The sequence below is a fragment of the Sciurus carolinensis genome, chromosome 16 (assembly GCF_902686445.1).
Source record: "Sciurus carolinensis chromosome 16, mSciCar1.2, whole genome shotgun sequence".
NCBI lineage: Eukaryota > Metazoa > Chordata > Mammalia > Rodentia > Sciuridae > Sciurus > Sciurus carolinensis.
The window spans coordinates 17,464,636-17,488,420 of record NC_062228.1 but is presented as its reverse complement, the minus strand read 5'-3'; the positions used below and the strand labels follow the sequence as shown (position 1 = coordinate 17,488,420).

The 23,785-nt window shown below is 44.5% G+C and overlaps 1 protein-coding gene across 1 annotated transcript in view; it reads left to right on the top strand.

Moving 5' to 3' along the window:
- Nucleotides 1-23,785, top strand: part of Pskh1 (protein serine kinase H1) — a 31,716-nt gene that overhangs the window by 2,634 nt on the left and 5,297 nt on the right. Inside the window, exon 2 of the mRNA XM_047529615.1 lies at nt 10,397-11,423. Coding sequence (XP_047385571.1) covers nt 10,467-11,423 — 957 coding nt within the window. The 5' untranslated portion in view covers nt 10,397-10,466. The remainder of the gene's footprint in view (nt 1-10,396; nt 11,424-23,785) is intronic.

Here is a 23,785-nt window from a genome sequence, read left to right as displayed (position 1 = left end):
TGTGGATGAGATCCTTAGCCAAATTGAAACCTGAAGCCACTCTTATTACTAATGACCATTACTTCACTAGTGTCCCTTGTCAAAAGAAAATCTCTCTAGTCCCAGCAAATCAGGAGGCCGAGGCAGGAGAATCAACTGGCCAGTCTAAGCAACTTAGTGAGGCTCTAAGCAATTTAATGAAAACTTGTTTGGAAAAAAAAAAGATTGGGCATGTGACTCAGTGGCAAAGCACTTCTGGGTTCAATCCCCAGAACCAGGAGTTAAAAAAAGAAAAAGAAAAAGAAAATCTCTTCCTCGCCACCCTCTTTTTTTTTTTTTTTTTTTTTTTTTTTTTTTCAGTGCAGAGGATCCAACCCAAGGCCTTGTTTTCTAGACAAATACATGTACTACCACTGAGATACACCCCCTAGCCCCAGAAAATCTCATCTTCATAAGCCTGTTTTGCTCTTCAGACTGAGCTGCATGTAGGAAGCTGCTTTGTGTTAGGTGATTTCATTAAGGTCATTTCTGCTCATCACAGAAAGCTGACAACACTCATCAGGATGGATACAGTTGGCTATTCCCCTAGAAGAAATATGGGATGCTAATTCACTAGAGGGTGGATTTGCTGAATAAACACATTGTCTAAGTCTAATTGCAGTTCTGGGCTTAATTTATATAAAAGAGCTAGAGAAAGTGCAACCTTTAGGAAGCCTGTTTATCTCTGACACTGAACTACAGATTCATCTTTCCTTAGATTTACTTGGCACCTAGAATGGAATGCCCCTGCAGATTTTAGAATCTGAATTGCATTTGTGTGTGTGGAAGGGTACAGGAGTTGAACCCAGGACTTTGCACATGCTAGTCAAGTGCTCTACCACTGAGATACATCTTCAGTCTTTCTTATTTTGTTTTGAGACGGGGTCCTGCTAAATTTCCTAAACTAGCCTCAAACTTGTGATTCTCTTGCATCAGCCTCCCGAGTAGCTGGGATTACAGATACGTACTACTCTACCCAGCTAATTGTGAGCACATTACGTGAGCAATTTTGGTCCTTTTCAGAGCTTCCCAACTATATGATAATATTAATGGCTATAGGTATGCCAAAGCATTGACCCTTAAGCTTCAGGACAGCTGAGAATAGCTGTTTCCACTGACCCAGGGTGTTATAATAACAGTATTGTTCTCTGTGTATATCATGGCCCATGGAGAAAATCTGAGATACACAGTCCTGGAAGAAGGTAAGCAATTCTGCTTATTGAAAGCTGGAGAGAGTCATTTATTTGAACTTACTTTCTTTCCAGGAATCTTAGCAAGTATTAAGCTGGTTTGTGTTGGCTAGGTTGTCACTGAGCTAATTCTTGGTAGAGCCTTCTGTTGCCATGGTGTCTGATGTGATGCTAAGATAGAGAAACATAATGTTTTCATTTCCTGGGAGAAAATTATCTCACAGGGACTCCTTCCAGGCTGTCAGACTTAAAGTGGCTTTGAGGGTATCATAAGAGTAAATGGGTCAAGGGACTCTTCGTGTGGAACTATCTAGGCTATAAATTCCTTGAGAGCAGAGACTATGGTTCATTCTTTTTGTCTGTCACAGCCTTGAACAGAGTTCTGGGTCCACAGCAGTAGCTCAGTAAATATTTGTGAGTTGAGTGATGTGAGTTTGAAAGGATAACTGCAAATACATTGCCAGGGTCTATATCTTTTTTGGTACTAGGGATTGAACCCAAGAGCACTTAACAACTGAGCCACATCCCTAGTCCTTTTTTTTTTTTCAGTTGCAGATGGGCACAATACATTTATTTATTTATCCTTATGTGGTGCTGAGGATCGAACCCATTGCCTCACATGTGCTAGGCAAGCACTCTACCACTGAACCGCAGTGCCAGCCTTCCTAAGTCCTTTTCATTTTTTATTTTGAGTCAGGGTCTCACTAAGTTACTTTGGACCTTGTTAAGTTGCTGAGGCTGGCTTTGAATTTGTAAACCTCCTGTCTCAGCCTCCTGAGTAGCTGGGATTACAGGCATGTGCCACCACGTCTGGCCAGGGACTATATATCTAATGGTGGGATGTCGTAGATAGAGTTATGGGTTATGAGAAAATGGGGAGAACACAGCAAACTTCTGAACATTTCTCTATTGGCCCTAAGATGAGGGTCTCTGCCTACCAACTGTTACTATGTAGAGCAGTGGGTTCAGCTGGAGTCCTTGAAAAATGTGGGCCCAAGTTACTGTTTTCTAAAAAGGAGTCATAAATGGGTGAGATGGTATTTTCCTATAGTCCCAGCTACTTGGAAGACTAAGGCAGAAGTATCATGTGAGCCCCATAACTCAGTACCAGCCTGGTATTGACTCCAGTTTCAAAAGAAAAAAAAATTTTTTTTTTTTTCAAAAGGAGTCATGAACTGGAGATGTAGGTCAGTGGTAGAGCAGTTATCTAGCATGCATGAGGCTCTGGGTTCAGTCTCCAGTACAGCAAAAAATATAGAGTCATAACAATTGTTATTATGAAATAATATTGTTAAAAATTAAAACATAGGAGTGAATAATGAACAAATGTCTTTAGCTACAAGTACTATATAATTTGGTATATTTGCCTTTTTTTTCTTACACATTTTTGAGTATACACATTTCTGTAATAGCTAGTGAAATACCTTTTTTTTTCAGTACTGGAAATTGAACCCATGGATGCCCTACCACTGAGCTAAACCCCCAGTCCTTTTTAATTCAATTTTTGAGACATAGTCTTGCTAAATTGCCCTGACTGGCCTTGAATTTGCAATCCTTCCACTTTGGCCTCTCAAGTTTCTGAGATTACAGGCATGTGCCACCACACCTAGTGCAGAATAACTTAAAGTTTAGTATGTGGTAGTTTTAAAATATAGCAACAGCACAGAAGTATGCCAAGTGAGAAGTAAAAATTCTCATATTTTCTTCTTCTTTTCATCCCCCCTCACAGTTGCACACCCCCTGAGGCAATCGCTGTAAAAAATTTTTCTTCTATCTTTCCATGTTATTTTTTTTTCCATGAATGATCTATAACTTCTTAAAATCCCTCATTGGATATATGCTTTACATACCGTTTTAAAACTATTTAACCAACTGTGAAGTGTGATACATATCTATAATTTTAGATACTTGGGCAATTGAGGCAGAAGGATGGCAAGTTTGAAGCCAGCCTGGGCAATTTAGTGAGACCCTGTCTCAAAAAATGAAAGGGGCTGGGGTTGTAGTTCAGCGGTAGAGCGCTTGCCTAGCATGTGTGAAGCATTGAGTTCAATCCTCAGCACCACATAAAAATAAATAAATAAAATAATTAATGAATTTATTAATTTTAAAAAGGACTGGGGGCCTAGCTCCAGGGTAGAGTGCTTGTCTAGCATATTTGAGGCCCTTGATTCTTTCCCCAGCAAAAAAAAAAACTAAACAAAAAACTATTGAACAATGCACAATTCATGACAGATATGAATCCTGGCACATAGCTACTTAACAAAATTGTGCATTGAATTGACTGGTATATTTTTTCCTTGTTCATATAAATTTATCTCATTCTTTTTTTTTTTTTCTTTTCTTTTTGCGGTACCAGGGATTGAACCCAGGACCTCACTTGTGCAAGGCAAGCACGCTACCTCTGAGCCATACCCAGACCCCAGTTTACTTCTTTCTTTTCAGCAGCTGAAAAAAATCCATTATATGAATGTATCTTGAGTAGTTAATTTTTTTGCATGACATTCTGAGTAGTTTAATGGAATCTCATGCTGTCCCACTCTGTTCTGCAAGGAATATGAGTTATTCCTCTCCCCTTTTAAATCATATTGATGGATATTTGGGTTATTTTCAATTTTTCATTTAAAATTACTTTTTATTTTTTGCTGTCTTGGAGAGTGACTCCAGGGCCTCGGACATGCTAGGAAAGCACTCTATCACTGAGTATAGCTTAAGCCCCCAATTTTCCATTATGATAAAGAATGCTGCCATAAACTTTGTTATGTATCTTTGAATGCTTATGGAAGTGGTTTTGTAGTATTATTTTGGAAATGGAATTGCTGGGTCGGTTTTTCTGTTGTAGAAAGCAAAATCGTATAGTTCCCCCTAAGTCCTTGTTCAGGGGATTTTATCTAAAGTGACAGTTTTCCTGGTATTTCTGATTACCTTATGATGGTTATAAGTGTTGGTTAGCAGGTCCTTTTTCCAGGATTACTGAGCGATTTCAACCTACTTCATTTTGGTGGACAGTCTTCTAAAACACAGGAGCAGAATATAGAGATCTTTGTAAGCAAAAGGTTGTGAAGTTTTGCTGTGGAGAAAAATCTTGAGAGCTGGTATTAGAGAGGGACAGGTGCCTATAGTCCTCTAGTTTCTGTGGCCAGGAAATTATTTCACAATCCATTCTGGGCCCCCAGTCTTCTGGAAGAATATGGACAAACTTACTTTAGTGTTCAGGTAATCTGTAAAACCCAAACAGGCGGCTTCATTTGTTGTTGCAAACAATTACTTGGATACACAAAGAGTATGTCTTTAGATTAACCACTGGTCAGGCATCTTATTGCCCCTTGAAAATTTCTGAGTTTCTGGAATTTTTGCCTCATAGCAAATAGAAATCCAAGAACAAGACCATCTTTCATTCACTGTTGACAAATAGTGAATGTTTTCTCTGAGCTCAGCACTTTGCTAGGTTCCCCGGGAATTCTGGAAACCTGAGCAGTGGCCTCGTCATCCAGGGACTGATAACAGTAGTGATCAAAGGCGGTTAGCAATAGAGCCTCAAGCAGCATGGCCCACATTGTTGTTGGAGTGGAGGTTGGAATGGTTCTTCAGAAAAAAATGCTCAGTAGAGGTGTGACTCACCACTTCGTGGGGGTGGGAGGGGGATTGAAGCCTTGATCTAGTGAGACTGAGTTCTGCTGGGCCCCAGACACTTGTAGAGTCTTTTCTGTGTGGCCAAAGGAGCTGGCTGGGGAATGAGGAGACTTGGGCCATGCTTGGCCACATTCTCTGAGTGACTTTGGACAAGTCTCCTCACTTCTCTTAGCCTGTTATTTCCGTAGAGTGTCAATGAGGACAGTAGTGCTGAGTGCTCATTGCCATTTCCACACTGTCCAGCATGCTTGTCTTCCTTAAGGAGTACTTTGCCCTGGGTGTGGTGGCTCACACCTATAATCCCAGTGGCACAGGAGGCTGAGGCAACAGGACCACAAGTTCAAAGCCAGCCTCAACAACTTAGTAAGGTCCTAAGCAGCTTGTGAGACCCTGTCTCTAAATAAAATATAAAAAATGACTGGGAGCGCTGTATGGTGGCACACGCCTGTAATCACAGCTGTGGGGAGACTGAGATAGGATTGCAAGTTCACAGCTAGCCTTAGCAATGGCCAGGTACTAAGCAACTCAGTGAGACCCTGTCTCTAAATAAAATACAAAATAGGGCTGGGGATGTGTCTCAAAGATTAAGTGCCCCTAGGGGTGGCGGAAGAAGGAGTACTTTGCATCAGTCTGGTAGTTGAAGTTATAGAACAGACTCTAGAGACAGGTACTTTCTGCAAGATGTCGTAGGGTTGGTGACTTATAACTGGTGGGACTGGGGATACAGCTCAGTGTTAGAGTGCTTGCCTCACATGCACAAGGCCCCGGGTTCAATCCCCAGCACCAAAAACAAAACAAATAAACAAACAAACAAACAAACAACTGGTGATCCTCCTAGAAGGTTTCTTGTGGAGGCTTCTTTAATCATTCTGCCCACCCCTATATCTACCTTGGTCACATACACAAGAGAGCTGGGAGGAGGAAAAGGCTTTGCCTCTTTCCCAGGGGTCTTACCAGCCACCTTTGTCCCCATGTCTGCCTTTTCACCTAACCTGTAAGGCAAGAGAAGTTGACTAATGTGATTGGAGTGTAGAGCAGCTATGATCCCCCGAAGGCTATTACATATGTCCCTTAGCCCTCCAAGCTAGCACTTTCTCCTCTATTTTCAGTCTGTAGTTGCGACAGTGGAGTGTCAGCACTAGCCCACTTTTGAAGCATTTCTAATCGGAATGAATGTGGCTCTCTTACTGCTGATTTTAGGTCCCTGTGTAGGCTTCGTTTGTTTAAAGGGAAGTCATGACTTTTCTTTAATAAACTTTAGTTCTTACCAGGACCAGACTAGGTGTGCACGTTTAAACCAAAAGAGTCAGTGTGTTTGCCTGAAGATAGCTATTTATTTGTGAATCTAGGACTATGCTTCCTAACCAGAAAGAAGTGACAGCTGACTGGCTGTGCTGGTCACCCATGCAGTTTGTCTTCCTTCTCCATGGTGGTCAATATTGCTTACTGAGTGGTCTTAAGGATCAGGGGCCTCTGTTCTGCCTCAGGAATATTGGCACAAGGGCTGACCCTTTGCTGAGTTTTCAGCTTTTACTGTGTTGAGATCTTGTATTTTCTTGAAGGAAGAGATGAGTATGCAAAATTCCAAAGTCCATTTTTCTAATCTTTGGCCTCTGTGAAAAGAAACCTTTTGCTTGTTATGTCTGTCTGTCTGTCTGTCTTAACCACTGAACCACATCCTCAGTCTCTTTTTTTTGGTGGGGGCATTGAACTCAAGGGCACTTGACCACTGAACCACATTCCCAGTCCTATTTTGCATTTTATTTAAAAACAGGATCTCACTGAGTTGCTTAGCACCTTGACTTTTGCTGAGACTGACTTTGAACTTGAGATCCTCCTGCCTCAGATTCCTGAGCTGCTGGAATTACAGGTGTGTGCCACCCCGACCAGATGAAAAAGAACCTCTTTCTAAATGCCTTGTTTAAACATTGTGTCCTAAGTTGCCATGTGAATCCATGTGGGACATCCAAGGCATTTGGGTAAGAACTGCCACAAATTCTGAAGTGCTTATGTTGATGAAGGAATAGTTCCCTTTTATGTGAGGAAAGATAAAACTTCATTCTGAATTGTATTGATACAGTGATTAAAACCTGAACCCTTAGCTAGGTGTGGTACATCATGCCTATAATCCAGTTTTTTGAGAGGCTGAGGCAGAAGGATCCCAAGTTGGGGGCCAGCCAGGGCAACCTAGCAGGACCCTGTCTCAAAATAAAGGACTGAGGGCTGAGGGCTGAGGGCTGGGGCTGTAGCTCAGTGGCAGAACGCTTGCTTAGCATGTGTGAGGCACTGGGTTCTAGCCTTAGCACCGCATATAAATAAATAAAATAAAGGCATGTTGTCCATACACAACTACAAAATTTCTTTTTATTATTTTTTTAAATATTTTTTTAGTTGTTGATGGACCTTTATTTTCATTTATTTATATGCGGTGCTGAGAATCAAACCCAGTGCCTCACATGCTAGGCGAGTACTCTACCACTGAGCCATAACTCCAGCCCCATAAAAAAAAAAAAATTTAAATAAAATAGAAAATAAAGGGCTAGCCGGATGCAGTGGTGTACTCCTGTAATCCCAGCAACTTAGGAGGCTGAGGCAGAAGGATCACAAGTTCAAAGCCAGCCCAGCAGATTAGCAAGGCACTTAGCAACTCAGCAAGACCCTATCTCTAAATAAAATATTAAAAAGGGCTAGGAATGTGGGTCAGTGGTTAAGCACCCCTGAGTTCAATTCCTGGTACCGATAGATAGATAGATAGATAGATAGATAGATAGATAGCCAGCCGAGAATGTAGCTTAATGGTAGAGTGCTTGCCTAGCATACACAATGCCCTGGGTTCAGTCCTCAGTACTGGGGGTGGGACCAGGACCCTTAATCTGTGGTCTCCAAATTTTTCCTTTTTATCCTATGAATTTGTCATCAAAGTTTTGGGTATGTTTCAGAGATGACTTGTTCCCCGAAAGAGTTGACCATATTGGCCGGTACAAGTCTCACCACCTGGAATTCAGGCCCTTTGATTGACTTTCAGGGGTTCTCTGTGTCCCTCAAAGTGCCACAGTAGAATCTGCGTGGCGCTTACTCTGCTGCCTTGGGTGGAATCATTTATCAGTTTCACAAGGGGGTGAGGAGATGTAGCTATTCTTCTTGACCCCAAGTGCTACTCTTGGGGAGTCACAGAATCCCTGATCAGCTCTTTTTAGGCATCAGATTCTATGTCCAGTGACCTGTAGTAAGTGTCACGTGGACATTCCACATGCACTGCAGCACAGCCAAAACTGAACTCTTCTGATTGCTTCCTAAACTGTGCCTCCTGCTGGACTCCTGACCCTTTGCCCAGGCACCGAGCAAAGAACTGGAGTGCTGCCCTTAGTCTTGCGTCCCACCCCTTAGATCATCTCCAGCCTGTCTTTGGTGCTGCTCCCAATTCTACCCCCTTTTAGGGGCACAGTGTAGAAAGGGAGTAGAAACACACAGCTCTTACCAGAATGCCTTAGAGGTCTCACATGGGTTCACATCACAACTTAGGATACACTCTCACTGACCATTTAGTCCACTTTGACCCTCTAGTCCAACCTCTTATGTCTTGCAGATCATCTCTCTTTTCTTTGTACCTCTCCATTACTTCTCAGGGCAGTCCAGTCCTCACCAGAACTCATGATGCCCTTCGTAATTTAGTTCCTGCTTCCAAAATCTTCAGTCCCCAGCCTGGCTTTGTCCCACTACCAAGGCTTATTACCAGGCTTATTCTGGGATTCTGGGCCTTGGAGTATGTTTTCTCTGCCTAAGTCACTATTCCCACCTGTGCTTACTTGACTCATTTTGCTTCAAAATTCGGAGTGGGGGGGTCACCTCCTTCTAGAAGACCTCCCTAATCCCTGTATTACTCTCTGTGTCTACTGTTGTTTCTTAAACTTAATCCCATGCTCTTTTGAAATTATTTATTCTTCTGCTTTCTCTTCACTTAGACTGTTAAGTCTATTGACCATGTCTTACTTAACTTTTTTTTTTTTGGGTGTGTGTGTGTGTGTGTGTGTATGTGTGTGTGTGTGTGTGTTAAAATGTAGCCTACCTTGGATTTTGTCTTATTCACTTCTGTATCCCTAACAATTTATAGATGTTCAATAAATGTTTGATATGAATTGACCATTTCACTCCCAATTGTGTATGTCATAATTAGGAAATATTTTGCTCTCTTCAAACCATGGGGCCCTCAGATAGACCTAGAGTAGGGCAGTCTAGGTAGAAGGGTGGAGACCTCTGGAAAACATTAACTTCATTATTTTTACCAAGGAAGCATGGTACCCTGATCTATAGCTCGAATCACATCTGGATCAATGTCCTGATGTTCTTTCTGAGATCAAGGCCCTTTCTCTCCCACCCTTTTTTTTTGGGGGGGGGTACTAGAGACTAAACTCAGGGATGCTTTATCACTGAGCTATATCCCCAGCCCTTTTTATTTTTTGAAAAAAGGTCTTGCTAAATTAGCAAGGCTAGCCTCAAACTTGTGATCCTACTGCCTCAACTTTCCAAGTTGCTGGATTTATGTGTGTGCAGCCAGACCAGCTTTGCAACTACCTGGTGGTACTGTGCTGAGGTTTATCCCAGGCTCATTGGGATGGATTCTAAACAGCTCTGGGCCTTGTGTGGGATTTCAGCCATGTGGTAAGCTGGGGAAGTAAGAAACCCTGGGACAGAGTATTCAATTGCCAAGGAGGAGTTTGTGCATTAGCAAAACTATGGAAATCATCCAGGAAAGAGTGAGGCTAGGGCAGAGGCCTAGGGTAGTGGTTTGTTGTTGTTTGTTACAGGGGAACCAACCCCTGCAGGAGGCCTGGAGAGCTGGGAACACTGTCCAGGAGAGAGGCCTTGAAGAAACAGCTTTCTGAGCTCTGATGAGTGATGGTGTTAGAGGAGAACTCCAACACTCCACACCCCCGTTTTAGAAAAGATGAGTCAGAATAATAAGAGGAGTGATTTTAACATTTAAGAAATATGGGACTTCAACAAGAAAGGACCCAGGCAGAATAGAGATTGGGGGCCATGACAGCTGATCCTAATGCATAACCCAGCCCTCTGTCAGGCTTAAAGAGCAGCATGAGACTAAGACCCAGGGAGACATAAGTCAAGGCCTTCAGTCTTTCATCTCATCTAGACACTGCATTGAACCTTGGACTCCGAGTGTTCAGGGACCAAAACCAACCTCCCTTCCAGGGAAACATATTAGAGTCAGGCTTTCAGTCTTTTTTGTTTGTTTGTTTGTTTTTGCTTTTGTTTTGGGTATTTAACCCAAGGGTGCTTTACCACTGAGTCACATCTCCATCCCTTTTTATTTTTATTTTGAGAGAGGGTTTTGCTAAGTTGCTAAGGTTAGCTGTGAACTTTCAGTCCTCCTGTCTCAGTCCCCAGAGTTGCTGGGATTACAGGTGTGTGCCACTGTGCCCAGCTTAGGTTTTCAGTCTTAATTGAACCACATGTATCAAGGATGAGCGGGTGGAGGATGGCAGTGGCCCTTCAGAGATGTCTCTTGTAATACTGATTTTCCCTTTCTTCTGTCTGCATAGGTGTAGACGGGGCACTGCCTGCAGAGCAGGTCCTGCCAGCCTCGCTGGAGAGGATGCCCCCGTGTCCGTGATGGGCTGTGGGACAAGCAAGGTTCTTCCTGAGCCACCCAAGGATGTCCAGCTGGATCTGGTTAAGAAGGTGGAGCCCTTCAGTGGCACAAAGAATGATGTATACAAACATTTCATCACAGAGGTGGACAGTGTTGGCCCTTTCAAAACTGGGTTCCCAGCTGCTAGTCAGTATGCAAACACCTGTTCTGGTGCCCCCACTACTGGCCACACAGAGCCTCCCTCAGAACCACCACGTAGGGCCAGAGTGGCAAAGTACAGGGCCAAGTTTGACCCACGCGTGACCGCTAAGTACGACATCAAAGCCCTGATTGGCCGAGGCAGCTTTAGCCGAGTGGTACGTGTGGAGCACCGGGCAACCCGGCAACCATATGCCATCAAGATGATAGAGACCAAGTATCGAGAGGGGCGGGAGGTGTGTGAATCTGAACTGCGTGTGCTGCGCCGGGTGCGCCATGCCAACATCATCCAGCTGGTGGAGGTGTTTGAGACACAGGAGCGTGTGTACATGGTAATGGAGCTGGCCACTGGTGGTGAACTGTTCGACCGCATCATTGCCAAGGGTTCCTTCACTGAGCGGGATGCTACAAGGGTGCTGCAGATGGTGCTGGATGGTGTTCGATATCTGCATGCCCTGGGCATCACACACCGAGACCTCAAGCCTGAGAATTTGCTCTACTACCATCCAGGCACTGACTCCAAGATCATCATCACTGACTTTGGCCTAGCCAGTGCCCGCAAGAAGGGTGATGACTGCCTGATGAAGACCACCTGCGGCACGCCTGAGTACATTGCTCCTGAGGTCCTTGTCCGCAAGCCATACACCAACTCTGTGGACATGTGGGCGCTGGGTGTCATTGCCTACATCCTGCTCAGTGGTACCATGCCCTTTGAAGATGACAACCGCACCCGGCTGTACCGGCAGATCCTCAGGGGCAAGTACAGTTACTTGGGGGAGGTGAGTCTGTTTTGCCCCCATCCCAGGGATGTTGGGGAGGTCATTTGGTGAGGGATATAACCTTCTCAGTCTGAGGACCCATGTTCATGAGAGCCATGCAAGTAATATAAATATAATAAAGTGAGACTAGCAGAATGTCTTAGTTTGGGTTCCCTAAAGTGAACCTGGAAGCGAAGACTTGTGAGCAGATAATTTATGTGGAAGGTGATTCCATTTACCACAAGTGAAGGAATGAGGGAACTAAGGCAGAAAAGGGAGAAAACCAATAATGGGTATAGTAAGAAGTGGGCTGCCATTGTGGGCCACTGGAACTCAGTCTCATTAGGGACCTCATAAATAATCTTGTAGAGCATGTTTCAGAATTGTTCTGCTGAGCCAGGTGTAGTGGCACACAGCTGTAGTCCCAGTGATTCAGGAGCCTGAGACAAGGGAAATCAAAAGTTCCAGGACAGCCTTGACAACTTAGCAAGACCCTGATTTTAAAAGAAAAGGACTAGGGATGTAGTTCATTGGTAAAGCAGCCCTGAGTTTAATCTCTGGTACCACAAAAAAAAAAAAAAAAAAAGAATAAATGAATTTTTTAAAATAAATAAAGGGCTGGGGTTGTAGCTCAGTGGTAGAGTGCTTGCCTAGCACGTGCGAGGCCCTGGGTTCAATCCTCAGCACCATATAAAGATAAATAAATAGTGGGGCTGCAGTTTTGGCTCAGTGGTATAGCACTTGCCTAGTATGCCTGAGGCACTGGGTTTGATCCTCAGCACCACATAAAAATAAATAAAATAAAGGTATTGTGTCCATCTACAACTAAATAATTTTTTAAAAAATTTTTAAAGATTAATAAAGTTATTACATCCATTTACAACTAAACAAATATTTAAAATAAATAAATAAAGGGCTGGAGATGTAGCTTAGTGGTACAGCACCCCTGAGTTCAATCTCCAGTACCACCACCAAAAAAAAAAAAAAAAAAAAAAAAAACTACTAAAGGCACTAAGTTTTTTTGTTTGATTTTTGTTTTTAAATGCACTGATTTTGTACTTTATTGGTTGAGAATTTCTTTGGGGGCATTAAATCTCTGGTGCTTCTGGGTTGGCCTGAATGCCAGCTAGTGCTGGAGAACATACTCAGACAAGCAGAGAGATTACAGCCCCTGGCAGATTACAGCCCCTGTGACAGTGCATGGCAGCTGCCTGTGAACTCAGAAGCGGGCTAAGCCTACAAGGGACAGGGCCACCATCAGAGTTGTCTAATCCTGCAGGAATAAAGTGATGACCATGAACTCCATGAGGCTCCAGGTAAGTTAGAATGAACATGTCCTGAATCTTAGGGAACATTTGCTTCTCTCTGTCCTGTCTTGCCAGGAAACAAAGAGGGCCCCATGTATCCATGTCTCATTCTTGAAAGTTAAACCAGATAATCTGGAGTTTAAGATTTTGGAATCTAGTTCACATTTTTAAGAAGTACCTCTATGGCAGCAAACATTAACCTGTGTGCCATATTCACCAGCAGTCCATCAGTTTGTATTTTTGGATCCATTGATAGTCTCATACCTGCAAAAATATGTCAGGTTTCAGTACTGCTGGTTGCCAAAGAGAGGTACAGATAAAGTCAGAGCTGGTGGGTCCTTAGAAAGATCCTGACTATGTAGGTGGACTGCAGGGAACTGCAAGCACCTTTTAGACAATGGTGTGCTTAGGGAGACCATGAGGAAAAGAATGTGTGATGGCTTTTGTGAAGGTGATCTTTTATGCATCAACTGGACCCTAAGGACACTGCCAAGGCTACTCCCCACTGAGTGTTTCCTTCAGGCCTGGGCCTGCCAAGGTGCTGTCTGTGCCTTATATGTAACCTATATGGAAGGGAAGGAGCTTTGGGAGCAGCTTCTTTCTGCAGTCCAGCTTTCCTCCCAGAGGTTTAGGCCAGGCCCTCTCGCTTGCTTCCAATAGCTAGCCTAGAACAGTGTTTCATGCAGGAATCACCCAATAGCCCCGTGTCACCACCTTCAATGTTTGAGATCCTGCATCACCTTCCCTGTCAGCTTCTAGATGTGGTTGTGGGCTTAGTCCCCTTTAGAGGTAGGGAGATCTCCAGATCACAAGTCTCACAGGTGGTACAAGTTAGGAGGGAAGGTCTTCCTTTTCATGACAGCTATGGTGCAGGCGCATGGGAGGGCATCTGTTCACATAATTCTAAAAGAGGGTTAGGTGACAGTGAGGCCAATGGTGACTGTTTACACTAACAACTGTGACCCATGGGCTCTGGAGTGAAGGGATAGATCACTTGGTACTTTCCACAGGAGTGATCAGGCATGGTAGCATATACCTGTAATCCCGGTGGCTTGGGAGGCTGAGGCAGGGGGATTACAAGTTCAAAGCCAACCTCAGAAATTTAGTGAGGCCCTCAGCCATTTAGTAAGACCCTGTCTCAAAATAAAATAAAAAAAATAAATACAAGGGGCTGGGAATGTGGCTCAGTCAAACATCTCTGGGTTTAATCCCTGGTACCAAAAATGGGACTAGGGATGTAGCTTAGTGCTAAAATGTCCCTGGATTTGATCCTTAATATAGCAAGAGAAAGAAAAGGAACAACTGTGGAGCGGGTGGAACATGGGCTTTAGAGGATGCATAAAAGTACAGGAGGGAGAGAGGAGGAAACAGGCTGGCGAGTAATGGTCTGAGAGGCAGGTTCATCTGGACCTGGAGTCAGACAGAAGGTACTGTAGGGGAACTCATGAAGTTCAATTGTCTGGTAGGAAGCCCTGGAGAACCATCTGAGGTTGTAGTGAAACTGAAATTTTAATATAGGTCCTTGAGTGCCTAAAGGTTGAGAGGCTGGTTGTGTTCTGGAAGCTCTGGTCCCTGGCACTCGGCATGGTGCTAGGCTGTGGAGGGTCCACCTGACAAAGGGGCACCAATCTTAGCTAGGGGAGGGAGGGAGAGAGAGAAGGAATGTTTCCCAAGAGTTGCTGACAAAGGAAAGATGGTCATGAAAATTCTGTAGGTTTTCTCTAAGAATTCCTGATTCTGGCAGTTGTTGATCAGGCATTTTACCTAATTGGAACTTGCACAGTCATGCTAACTGGCTACTGATTATATGAGGGTGAAGGAATGATGAATGGGGTAGTGAATGAACTCAGGCTTCCTGCTCTTGCTAGAGCCAAAAGACTGGGTCCTAAGATTCTGCTTCCTATTCTTCTGGAGGAATGGGGCATGACTCTTGGACTCCCAGTGTGAGGTGGTTGGGGCACTTCCCAGTCTTTGCTCCCACCACCCTTTACCTGGAGCTGAATTTGACTTTTCTAGTGAGTCAAATCCCTGGCAGATCCTGGTAGCACGTGTCTGCCACCAGGAGCTTAACTGACCCCACCAACAAATTCTACCACTCTCTGTGGAAAGCTCTGGGTTAGAAGGGATTTCTGTGGGTATTTCTTGTGGGAGGTGGCCTCATCAATAAATCAGGTTCTCTGAACTGGAAACCAATCTATCTTTTTGTCCTTCTGGTCACACACCTAGGGAAAATGCAAGAAACATGAAGGCCTGTTCTAGAGGTTGTCTGGAGAGAGAGAACTAGAATGAGAAACAGCCATAGGACAAGCCTCATTGACAGGCACGTGCTAGCACAGGCTTGGCATAGAGCTACTGGTTCTGCGTAGTCTGCAACATGGACTGTGGGACCCAGGTCAAGTAACTGGACTGTTCCCTCACTCCAGTCATCTGTGTGGTGGGCATTTGCCCTCATGAAGTCCATCTAAGTAAGTAGGGCCCTGCCAGAGAAAACTGGTTATTGAGGGGAGGTTGCTAGTTAAATGAAGAACTTCCCACTGAGTTCAGCAAGGCATGGAAGGTTACATTTCTTCACCAGAGAGTAGGTCCTATAGTACTTGGGACCTTTTTAGGGCACTTTTCCTATTTCCTGCCCCCTTACGTTGGTTTCTTCTGTACACCAGGCCCTGTCTTATGTGCTTGTTCCCTGTAGGGTGTGTCTGGCAGCTCCTGTCAGGCTCATGAACTTGAATAGAAGACTTCCTGCAGGAGATGGGCTCAGATAAGGGGACATTACTGATTGAGCTTCAGAGTAAGGTAGAGATTGTTTGGGGGTATTGGAACAGAAGTGGAAAAAGCTGGGTGGCAAGCCTGGTGCTTCTTGTTGGGAACCCTGTAGTGCTAGGAGTCCTGGGTTCTTGACAGTGAAGGAGGAATACAGAAAAAAGTGTGAAAGACAAGCAGGATGCCTCACTGGAGGCTGTTGGGATGATCCCAGCCTTGCTTCTAGGAATTTGGGGGCAGATCAGGAATTCCATGGAGTGTATTCCACATGGTTAAAAAAGAAGGAGTAGGGATGGGATTGTGGCTCAGTGGCAGAGTACTTGCCTAGCAAGTATGAGGCACTGGGTTCGATTCTCAGCACTGCATATAAATAAATATAAATAAATAAAGGTCTATTGACAGCTAAAAAAATTTAAAAAAGAAAAGAAAAGAAGGAGTAGCTGGGCATGGTAGTGCATGCCTGTAATCCCAGCAACTTGGGAAACTGAGGCAGGAGGATCGCAAGTTTGAGACCAGCTTTAGCAACTTAGCAAGATCCTTCCTCAGAATAAAAAATTAAAAAGGATTAGGGATGTAACTCAGTGGTAAAGTGTTCCTGGATATAATCCCTAGTACACCCACCCCCCAAAAAAAGGAAGAGGAGGAAGGGAGGGGCAGAACCATCAGCTTGTGAGGGTGGATTTGGAGAGGATTCCAGGATGCTATCTGTGACCCAGAGAAGATATAGGGTTCCACCTTGACATTCCTGGTGGGGCCCAATGATGGTGGGACCCCACGATCCTGACATTTCAGGTACTCTAGCTCAAATCTGAGGTCCAAGCTGTATCCTACTTGCACATATCACAGGTCCAATACATTTGCTGCACTCATGCCTTACAGTGAGATTTTGGTCACATTTTTCTATTTGCTACCAGTGTCATCCTTAGAAATTTGCTTAACTCTAAAAGGTCCAATTCAAAGATTGCTTCATTTAGGAATAATGACGATCACTGCAATTTATGTTGTGCCTACTGAGCACTAGCCATGGAACTGGGTGTGCTGCACCCAACATTTCTAATCTTCCAGCAATCTCTATGCTATCATCCCCCCATTTTACAGATGAGGAAACTGGAACTAGTAAGGTTAATAACTTGCTTATGGTCTCACAGCTAGAACATGGCAGGATTTAATTCTAGTCAGCTTGGCTTCAGAGTTCTTGACCTTTGCCGCACTGCAGCCTGTTTACCCTGAATCATCTGCCTTAGTATGTGCTGGGGTCTTGGTTTCAATGCTTTCTGTGGTCTGTGGACATACCTCTCCTCCCTATGAGGCCTTTAGGATAGTATGCATGTCAGTAACATGCTCTCCACTGTCCAGGCTTAGCACATGACAGGTACCTGTTTGAGTATTTGCTGGGTTGAAGTGGAATATTTATAAGTGATAACTGGTTGTGTGTGTGAGAGAGGGGTTTCTTTGTTCTGCCTTCTTTTAAGGAAAACACCAGTTGTTGATGATGCCCTAGAAAAGGTCTCAAATGTGATTGCTGGCAGGCAAAGGGGGCTGCTCATCAGTAGGGTGTACCTTGTTCTTGGGACTGGTCTCTAGGACAAATTAGCAACTCTGCTGGCAATGTGCTTAGGGGGATGCTGGCCAAAGCTGCCTGTGCCCATAGGCAGAAGTCAGGACAGCATGTGCTCTTCACTTATTAGTGCAAATACAGGACCTTTGGAAAGGAGGGAATGCAAAAAGAGATAACTTTGAGAACAGAAATCTGAGTTTTCATCCATTGCCCAAAGGTGCTGAAGTGGAGAGGGCACATTGTAAGTGGCGAAGACACATGTTGCCAGATGTGAGGAAGACCTGTGTATGGTTGAGAGCAGTCTGAAGATATACAGAACCACTTTTAGAGTTGAGCTTCCTGTCACAGGAGGCCCCAGGAGCCTGGAGGAGCTGTTTCCAAAGGAGTGACACAGAAAGTGAGTCACCACTTGTAGACTCATACTGGAGGACTGTTAGGGTCTTCTCACACAAAGCTGCTGTACTTCACTTGACATGAAATGTGACATCCTTGGCCTGATGTCATTGCTTTTGTCAAGAGTTCTATTCCTAGAGGCAGGATGCATGAACAGGCTCTTGGAGGATTGATGGCAGAGTGATGCCATCAGCAGCTCTGCTATTGCTTTCAGCAGCCTGAATTGTCACCCTCCTCTGCTTGGGCAGGCTCTGAGCTGTGGGTGAGCCCAGGTGACTACACCAGGAATAGGTGGGTTTGGGCAGAGACTTTTACAGGGTCTTGTTCAGGAGAGTGAGTGCTGCTGAGCAGGTAGCAATGTTTGTGGGAGATGAAACCCACTCTGCCACTATTAAGGGAATAAAGGGCTGGTTGGAGGTGGCTTTCCAGGGTGTGATCTCTGGGCTGCAGCCTGACCATCCATTCTCTTGGGGTCAAGGGGTATTTAAGGGGCAGTAAATTGGGTTACCACCATGTAGTTCTGATTGCCCTGCCCTGCAGTAATATGAGTGCCTGAGGCCAGGGTTGACATTTACATTCCCATCTCAGCTCTTCCCCAACTTCCCTCTTATTCTTCCCCACTTTTTTTTTTTTTTAAGAGATGGGTTATGTTGCCACCAAACTCCTGGGCTCAAGTGATCCTCCTGTTTAAGCCTCCCAAATAGCTATAAATAGCTGGATTCCCTCCTTCCCTTCCTTTCCTTCCTTCCTTCTTTCCTCCTCCACCTCCTCTTCCTTTCTTCTTTCTTCTTTCTTCTCTTCCTTCTCCTTTTCCTTCTCCCTTCTTCCTTCTCCCGTTTTTGTTTTTGTTTTGTTTTGTTTTTTTTCCCCATACTGAGGATTGAACTCAGGTGCACCTAACCACTGAGCTAAATCCCCAGCTCTTTTTAGTTTTTATTTTTAGTTTTTAGTTTTTATTTTGAGACAGGATCTCAGATAAGTTGCCAAGGCTATCCTTGAACTTGTAATCCTCTTGCTTCAGCTTCCTGACCTCTGAGATTACAGGCATAGGCCATCACTCAGCTCCCACTTCTTAAAATTACTTTTTTTTTTTTTTTAAACAGTACTAAGAATTGAATTTAGGCAAACTCTTTTTTTTTTTTTTCCTGTGGTGCTGGGGATCGAACCCAGGGCCTTGTGCTTACAAGGCAAGCACTCTACCGACTGAGCTATCTCCCCAGCCTAGGCAAACTCTTCTTAAAGTTTTTTCATTTTGAGATGGTCTTGCTAAGTTTCCCTCAAATTTGCAATTATCCTGTCTCAGCCTTCTGTGTAGCTGAGTTTACAGGTATATGCCATCCTGTTCGGCTTTAAAATGCCTCAATATTGGGATGTTGAAGGTAAAATGAGGTGCAAAGGCTGTGGCATATACTAATACTCTTTAGGTGACAGGAGTTAGCTGGAGTCTTGTCCTCTAGGCATTCTTCTGTTGCTGCTACCTTGGAGACACACTCCCCAGAGAGCAGGACCTTCCTTGTGGTGGCAAAAGCAGACACCATCCTCCCATGCTGCTGCATTTAGCCCTTCCTACAGAAAGCCCTTTCTCTGACCACTTCCAGCAACTCATCAGCCCAAATCCAAGCCACCTTTGATCACTGCCACTTTTCACTCCCAGCCCTCAAGGCCTTGCCAACAGAAAGGAACACATCATTTGTGTGCCAGCTGTCCCCTCCCTCTCTTCTTCTCATTGTTTGTTTGTTTGTTTGTTTATTTTTGCGGTGCTGGGAATCGAACCCAGGGCCTTGTGCTTGCAAGGCAAGCAGTCTACCAACTGAGCTATCTCCCCAGCCCTGTCATTGTTTATCTCCGCCTGGACAGAGCTGCCCTCAGAGGCTCTGTCACTGCCAAGCCCTTGAATTCCTCTAGGCACTGCCAGGCTATTGTATTTCCCACATTGTGACCTCTTCAGATTTACTCATGGCCTCCCACACTTGTCCCCTCTGTCCCCACCGAAATGATAGCTGACATTCTTCATCAGATGGAATAATTAATGGTAACCTGGTCCAACCATCTCTGCCAGCTTGTGTCTCTAGGCTCCCCTTCCTGTCAGTATTCCTATCATACAAGGTCACCTTTCTTCATACCTGATATGTCTTGGTTTGTCTGTCTCCTAGTACGTATGCATTGTATCCAGAACTGAGCTCCAGTGTATGGCATGGAGCAGATGGCTAAGTCACTTATCTCTTCAGTCATCCTGCCATCCTGTGTTGACCAGATGCCAACCCTGAACTGAGTCCTGAGTGCCCAGTGTTCTGCTGACACAGACCTCTAGGGACAGAGACCACAATGTGCATGAGATGCTGATAGCCACTAAGGTTCCACACTGCCTCAGAAACTAGAATGGGAACAAACAAACAATGCTGTGCATGGTGGCACAAGCGTGTAATCCTAGCAATCCAGGATGCTGAAGCAGGAGTATCTCAATATTGAGGCCAACCTCAGCAACTTAATGAAACCCTGTCTCAAAATAAAAAATGAAAAGGGCTGGAGATACAGCTTAGTGATAAAGCATTCCCTGGGTTAGATTCTCAGTACTGAAAAAATACATACATACATACATACATACATACATATATAAAAATTTAAAAAACAAAGAACCAGGTTGGACCCTGGAAACCTCTTGTCCTCAGCAGAAACCTTGAGTAGCAATAAGAGAGATCACCATATAGCAGTCTCCTAGATCCAGAACCTTCTAGGGATGCTTCATGACATCATTAAAAGACATTGCTAGGTTACTGGCACAAGCTGTTTATACCCTCCCTGACTCTAAAGTAAGGAAACAGCAAGCCTTCTCAACTTTTTTTTTTTGCACAGTACTGGGATTGAACCCAGGGACACTCTTCCACTGGGCTGTTCCCCCACCCTTTTTTTATTTTAGTTTTTATTTTGAGATGGGTCATTGCTAAGTTGCCAAGGAAGGCTGGCCTCGAACTTGTGGTCCTCCTGCCTTAGCCTCTTGAGTAGCTAGGATTACAGGCATGTGTTACTATGGCCTGCTTGACTCTTGAGTTATACCCTATCTTCCTTCTGTCCCTCCCTTTACTTCATGGGCTCTGAACATGGACAGATTGGGGCACAAGATTGCATTTTATTATCTATCTCAAGTTTTAGAATTCAGCTTTACTTAAACTTTAAGTTGTCATGTTGTTTCTCATTTTATTTTTGTCTTTTTACTTTTTTTTTTTTTTTTTAATATGGGGATTGAACCCAAGGCCTTGTGCGTGCTTGGCAAGTACTCTACCCCTATGCTGTACCCACAAGTTGTACCCACAGCTCTGCTTATTTATTTATTTACTTACTTTTACTTACCATCCTGGGATTGAGCCCAGGGGGCTCTACCACTGACCTATACTTCCAGCCCCCTTTTTTAAAAAAATTAATTTATTTTAATTTTGAGACAGCATATCACAGGGAGGTATGTACCATTATTCCTGGCTGTCCTGTATTTTTTTAAATTATTTTTTAAGATGTTGATAGGTCTTTATTTTATTCATTTATTTATATGCGGTACTGAGAATCAAACCCAGTGCCTCACACATACTAAGCAAGCGCTGTACCACCGAGCCACAACTCTAGCCCCTGTCTTGTCTGTTTTTAAAACTCCATTCTCTTCCTTCTGTTTCTCCCCTCAGGTTCTCCACCCACATCTTTCTCTTTTTTGCTACCCCACCCCGCTTCTCTGGCACCTGCCTTAGCCCAGGGTGGTAGTTCCTGCCAGGTCTGGAATCGCAGGCACCAGAACAATGGGTATGATGACCAGAGGAGGGGATGTTGGCTCCACTGCCACCCTCTGTAACCATGTTGAAGGGGTTAGTCACTGTTAAAGGGGTTAAATGTTTCTTCTTGTGGGCAGCTTCAGAGTGCGCTGTTCTTGTTGTAAACTGAGAGTTCTGCTCTCCTGAGTAAACCCAAAACTCTGTTTCCCAGAATTTCCTCTGTGCCCTTTTCACTGCTCTCATTTAGGCCCACGTAAGTACAGAAAGGAGGCCTTTGAGGGTGGGAATACAGGGTCTGAAAATACAAAAATACATCTTGAGACGAGGCTGAGGGAAGAACTGAGTCATGGTAGCAAAGCCTAGCTTCATTCCTCCTCCTTCTCCCAGCAGCTCTTAGGTGGGGCTGCCTTCTCTGCCTGAGAGCCTTCCCAGAGTCATGGACTAGATAAAGAACCCTTAAGGGTCAGGAGGTTAGCCGGAATATCAGATGGTATGCTGTGTGCCTTGCATGCAGCCAAGAGAGAAAAAAGATGGGGAGCTGTGTTCTTAGAACCTAAGACATTAGAAACTGGAAGAGACTTAGGATTCATTGCATACAGTACCTTCATGTTAAAACTGAGGAAGTTATGATTTCTCTAAGGTCACCCAGAGAAGGTAGAATTATAATACAGGGGCTGGGGTTGTGGCTCAGTGGTAGAGCGCTTGCCTAGCATGTGTGAGTCACTGGGTTCGATTCTCAGCACCACAGAAAAGATAAATAAATAAATAAACAAAGGCATCTACAACTAAAAAATAAATAAATAAAATACAGGTTGCTGATTTGCAGTTGTTATCCTCTCCTCTTCCTCCTCCCCCTCCTCCTCCTCTGTCCCCCTCCCTATTCCCCTCCTTCTCCTCTTCCTTCTTCTTTCTTCTTTCTTCTTTGCTAAGGATCAAACCTAGGGCCTGGCTTGTGCCAGCCAAGTGCTCTGCCACTGAACTACATACCCAGCCTCTTAGCCTCACACTTGAATCTGTTATCCCAGAGCCATGCAGAAAAACCTGGGCCTTTGTCTCACAACCTTACTTCAGAGTGGTCAGCCTGCTGTCAAAGGAAGTCAAGGGTGACCTTAAGAATGGTATTTGCTGTCAGAAAGAAGTAGGTTCCTCCTCTCTCTGCAACTAGGATGGAGAGTTGGCTCCTTCCTTTGTTCCATTTAGCACTTGGGCTCAAGATGAAACCACCAGTAGTGGCTTAGGAATTTTTTTTTTTTTGGACCAGGGATTGAACTCAAGGGCACTTAAACACAGCTACATCTCCAACCTTTTTTATTTTTTATTTTGAGACAGGGTCTCACTAGGTTGTTTATAACCTCACTAAGTTGATAAGGCTGGCTTCAATTCTGAACTCCTCCTGCCTTAACCTCCCAAGTTGCTGGCATTACAGACATGTGCCACCATGCCAGGCCTCCTTGGGAAATGTTCTTGCCAGGCCATTGTGACATCAGAACTAGAGCAAGTGGAAGGGATAGGGAGGAGAGAGGTGAGCATAACGCCTTTCTGCTTTGGGGCTTCTCCTCCAAAGAAAGAGCTGGGCTCCACTTTTTTTTTTTTTTTGGTACCAGGTATTGAACCCAGGGTCACCTAACCACTGAGCCACATCCCAAGCCTCTTTTTGTATTTTATTTTGAGCCAGGGTCTCACTAAATTGCTTAGGGCCTCACTAAGTTACTGAGACTGGCTTTGACTTTGCAGTCTTGCCTCAGCCTCCCAAGCTGCTGGGATTAAAGTCATGCTCCGCTCTGGGCTCCACTATTGAAAAGTGACTTTGATCCAGCAGAAGTCAGGGGAGGAGGTTAAGTTGGTGAGGAAGTACTCATGGAGAGTCCCTCCTCTTCTCTGTTATTGGCTCCTCTGTTGTTACAACATCAGGAGTAGGTATCCAACTGTAAGGGGCAAGGATTCTGGGGACTCTGGTCTCAGGAGAAAGGCAGTGACTTAATAGAGTGGTGATGTGTCCCTCCCCCAACAGCCTTTCCATGGGCCTGAGCCCCTTACCTACACAACTCCAGAGATTTGTGGCACCCCAGGTATTGAAACTGTCCTCTGAACCCAGAACAGGCAGAGGCTGGAGTATCTGGAAGCAAAGCCAGCCAACATTTTTTATTTTTTATTTTTTTTTTGGTGGTACTGGAAGTAGAACCCAGGAGTACTCTTCCACTGAGCTGCATCTCAACCCTTTTTATTTTGAGACACGTTCTCACTAAGTTGTACAGGCTGGCCTTGTGATCCGCCAGCCTCTGCCTTACAGGTACCTGGAATTATAGGTGTGTGCCATTGTCCTGGCTCCAATCAAACTCTTTTCATTTCCTAACAGACCCCATGTTCCATATGAGTTTGGAAATAGGTGGAAGCCTCTGGGAGACTGACCAAGTGGTACTTGGTGCCTGTCCCATCTGTCAGCCACCTGAGGCCCACATTTATTGTATCCTGGTCTGGTCCCAAGTATATATATTGAGGTCAAAGTTCACCCAAAGTAAGCAGAGCTGTGGAAACTGAAGAGCATGGATGTTTACTATTTTTCTTTTCCTCATGCCCAGAATGGCCAGTCAATCATAGGCTGATGTACAT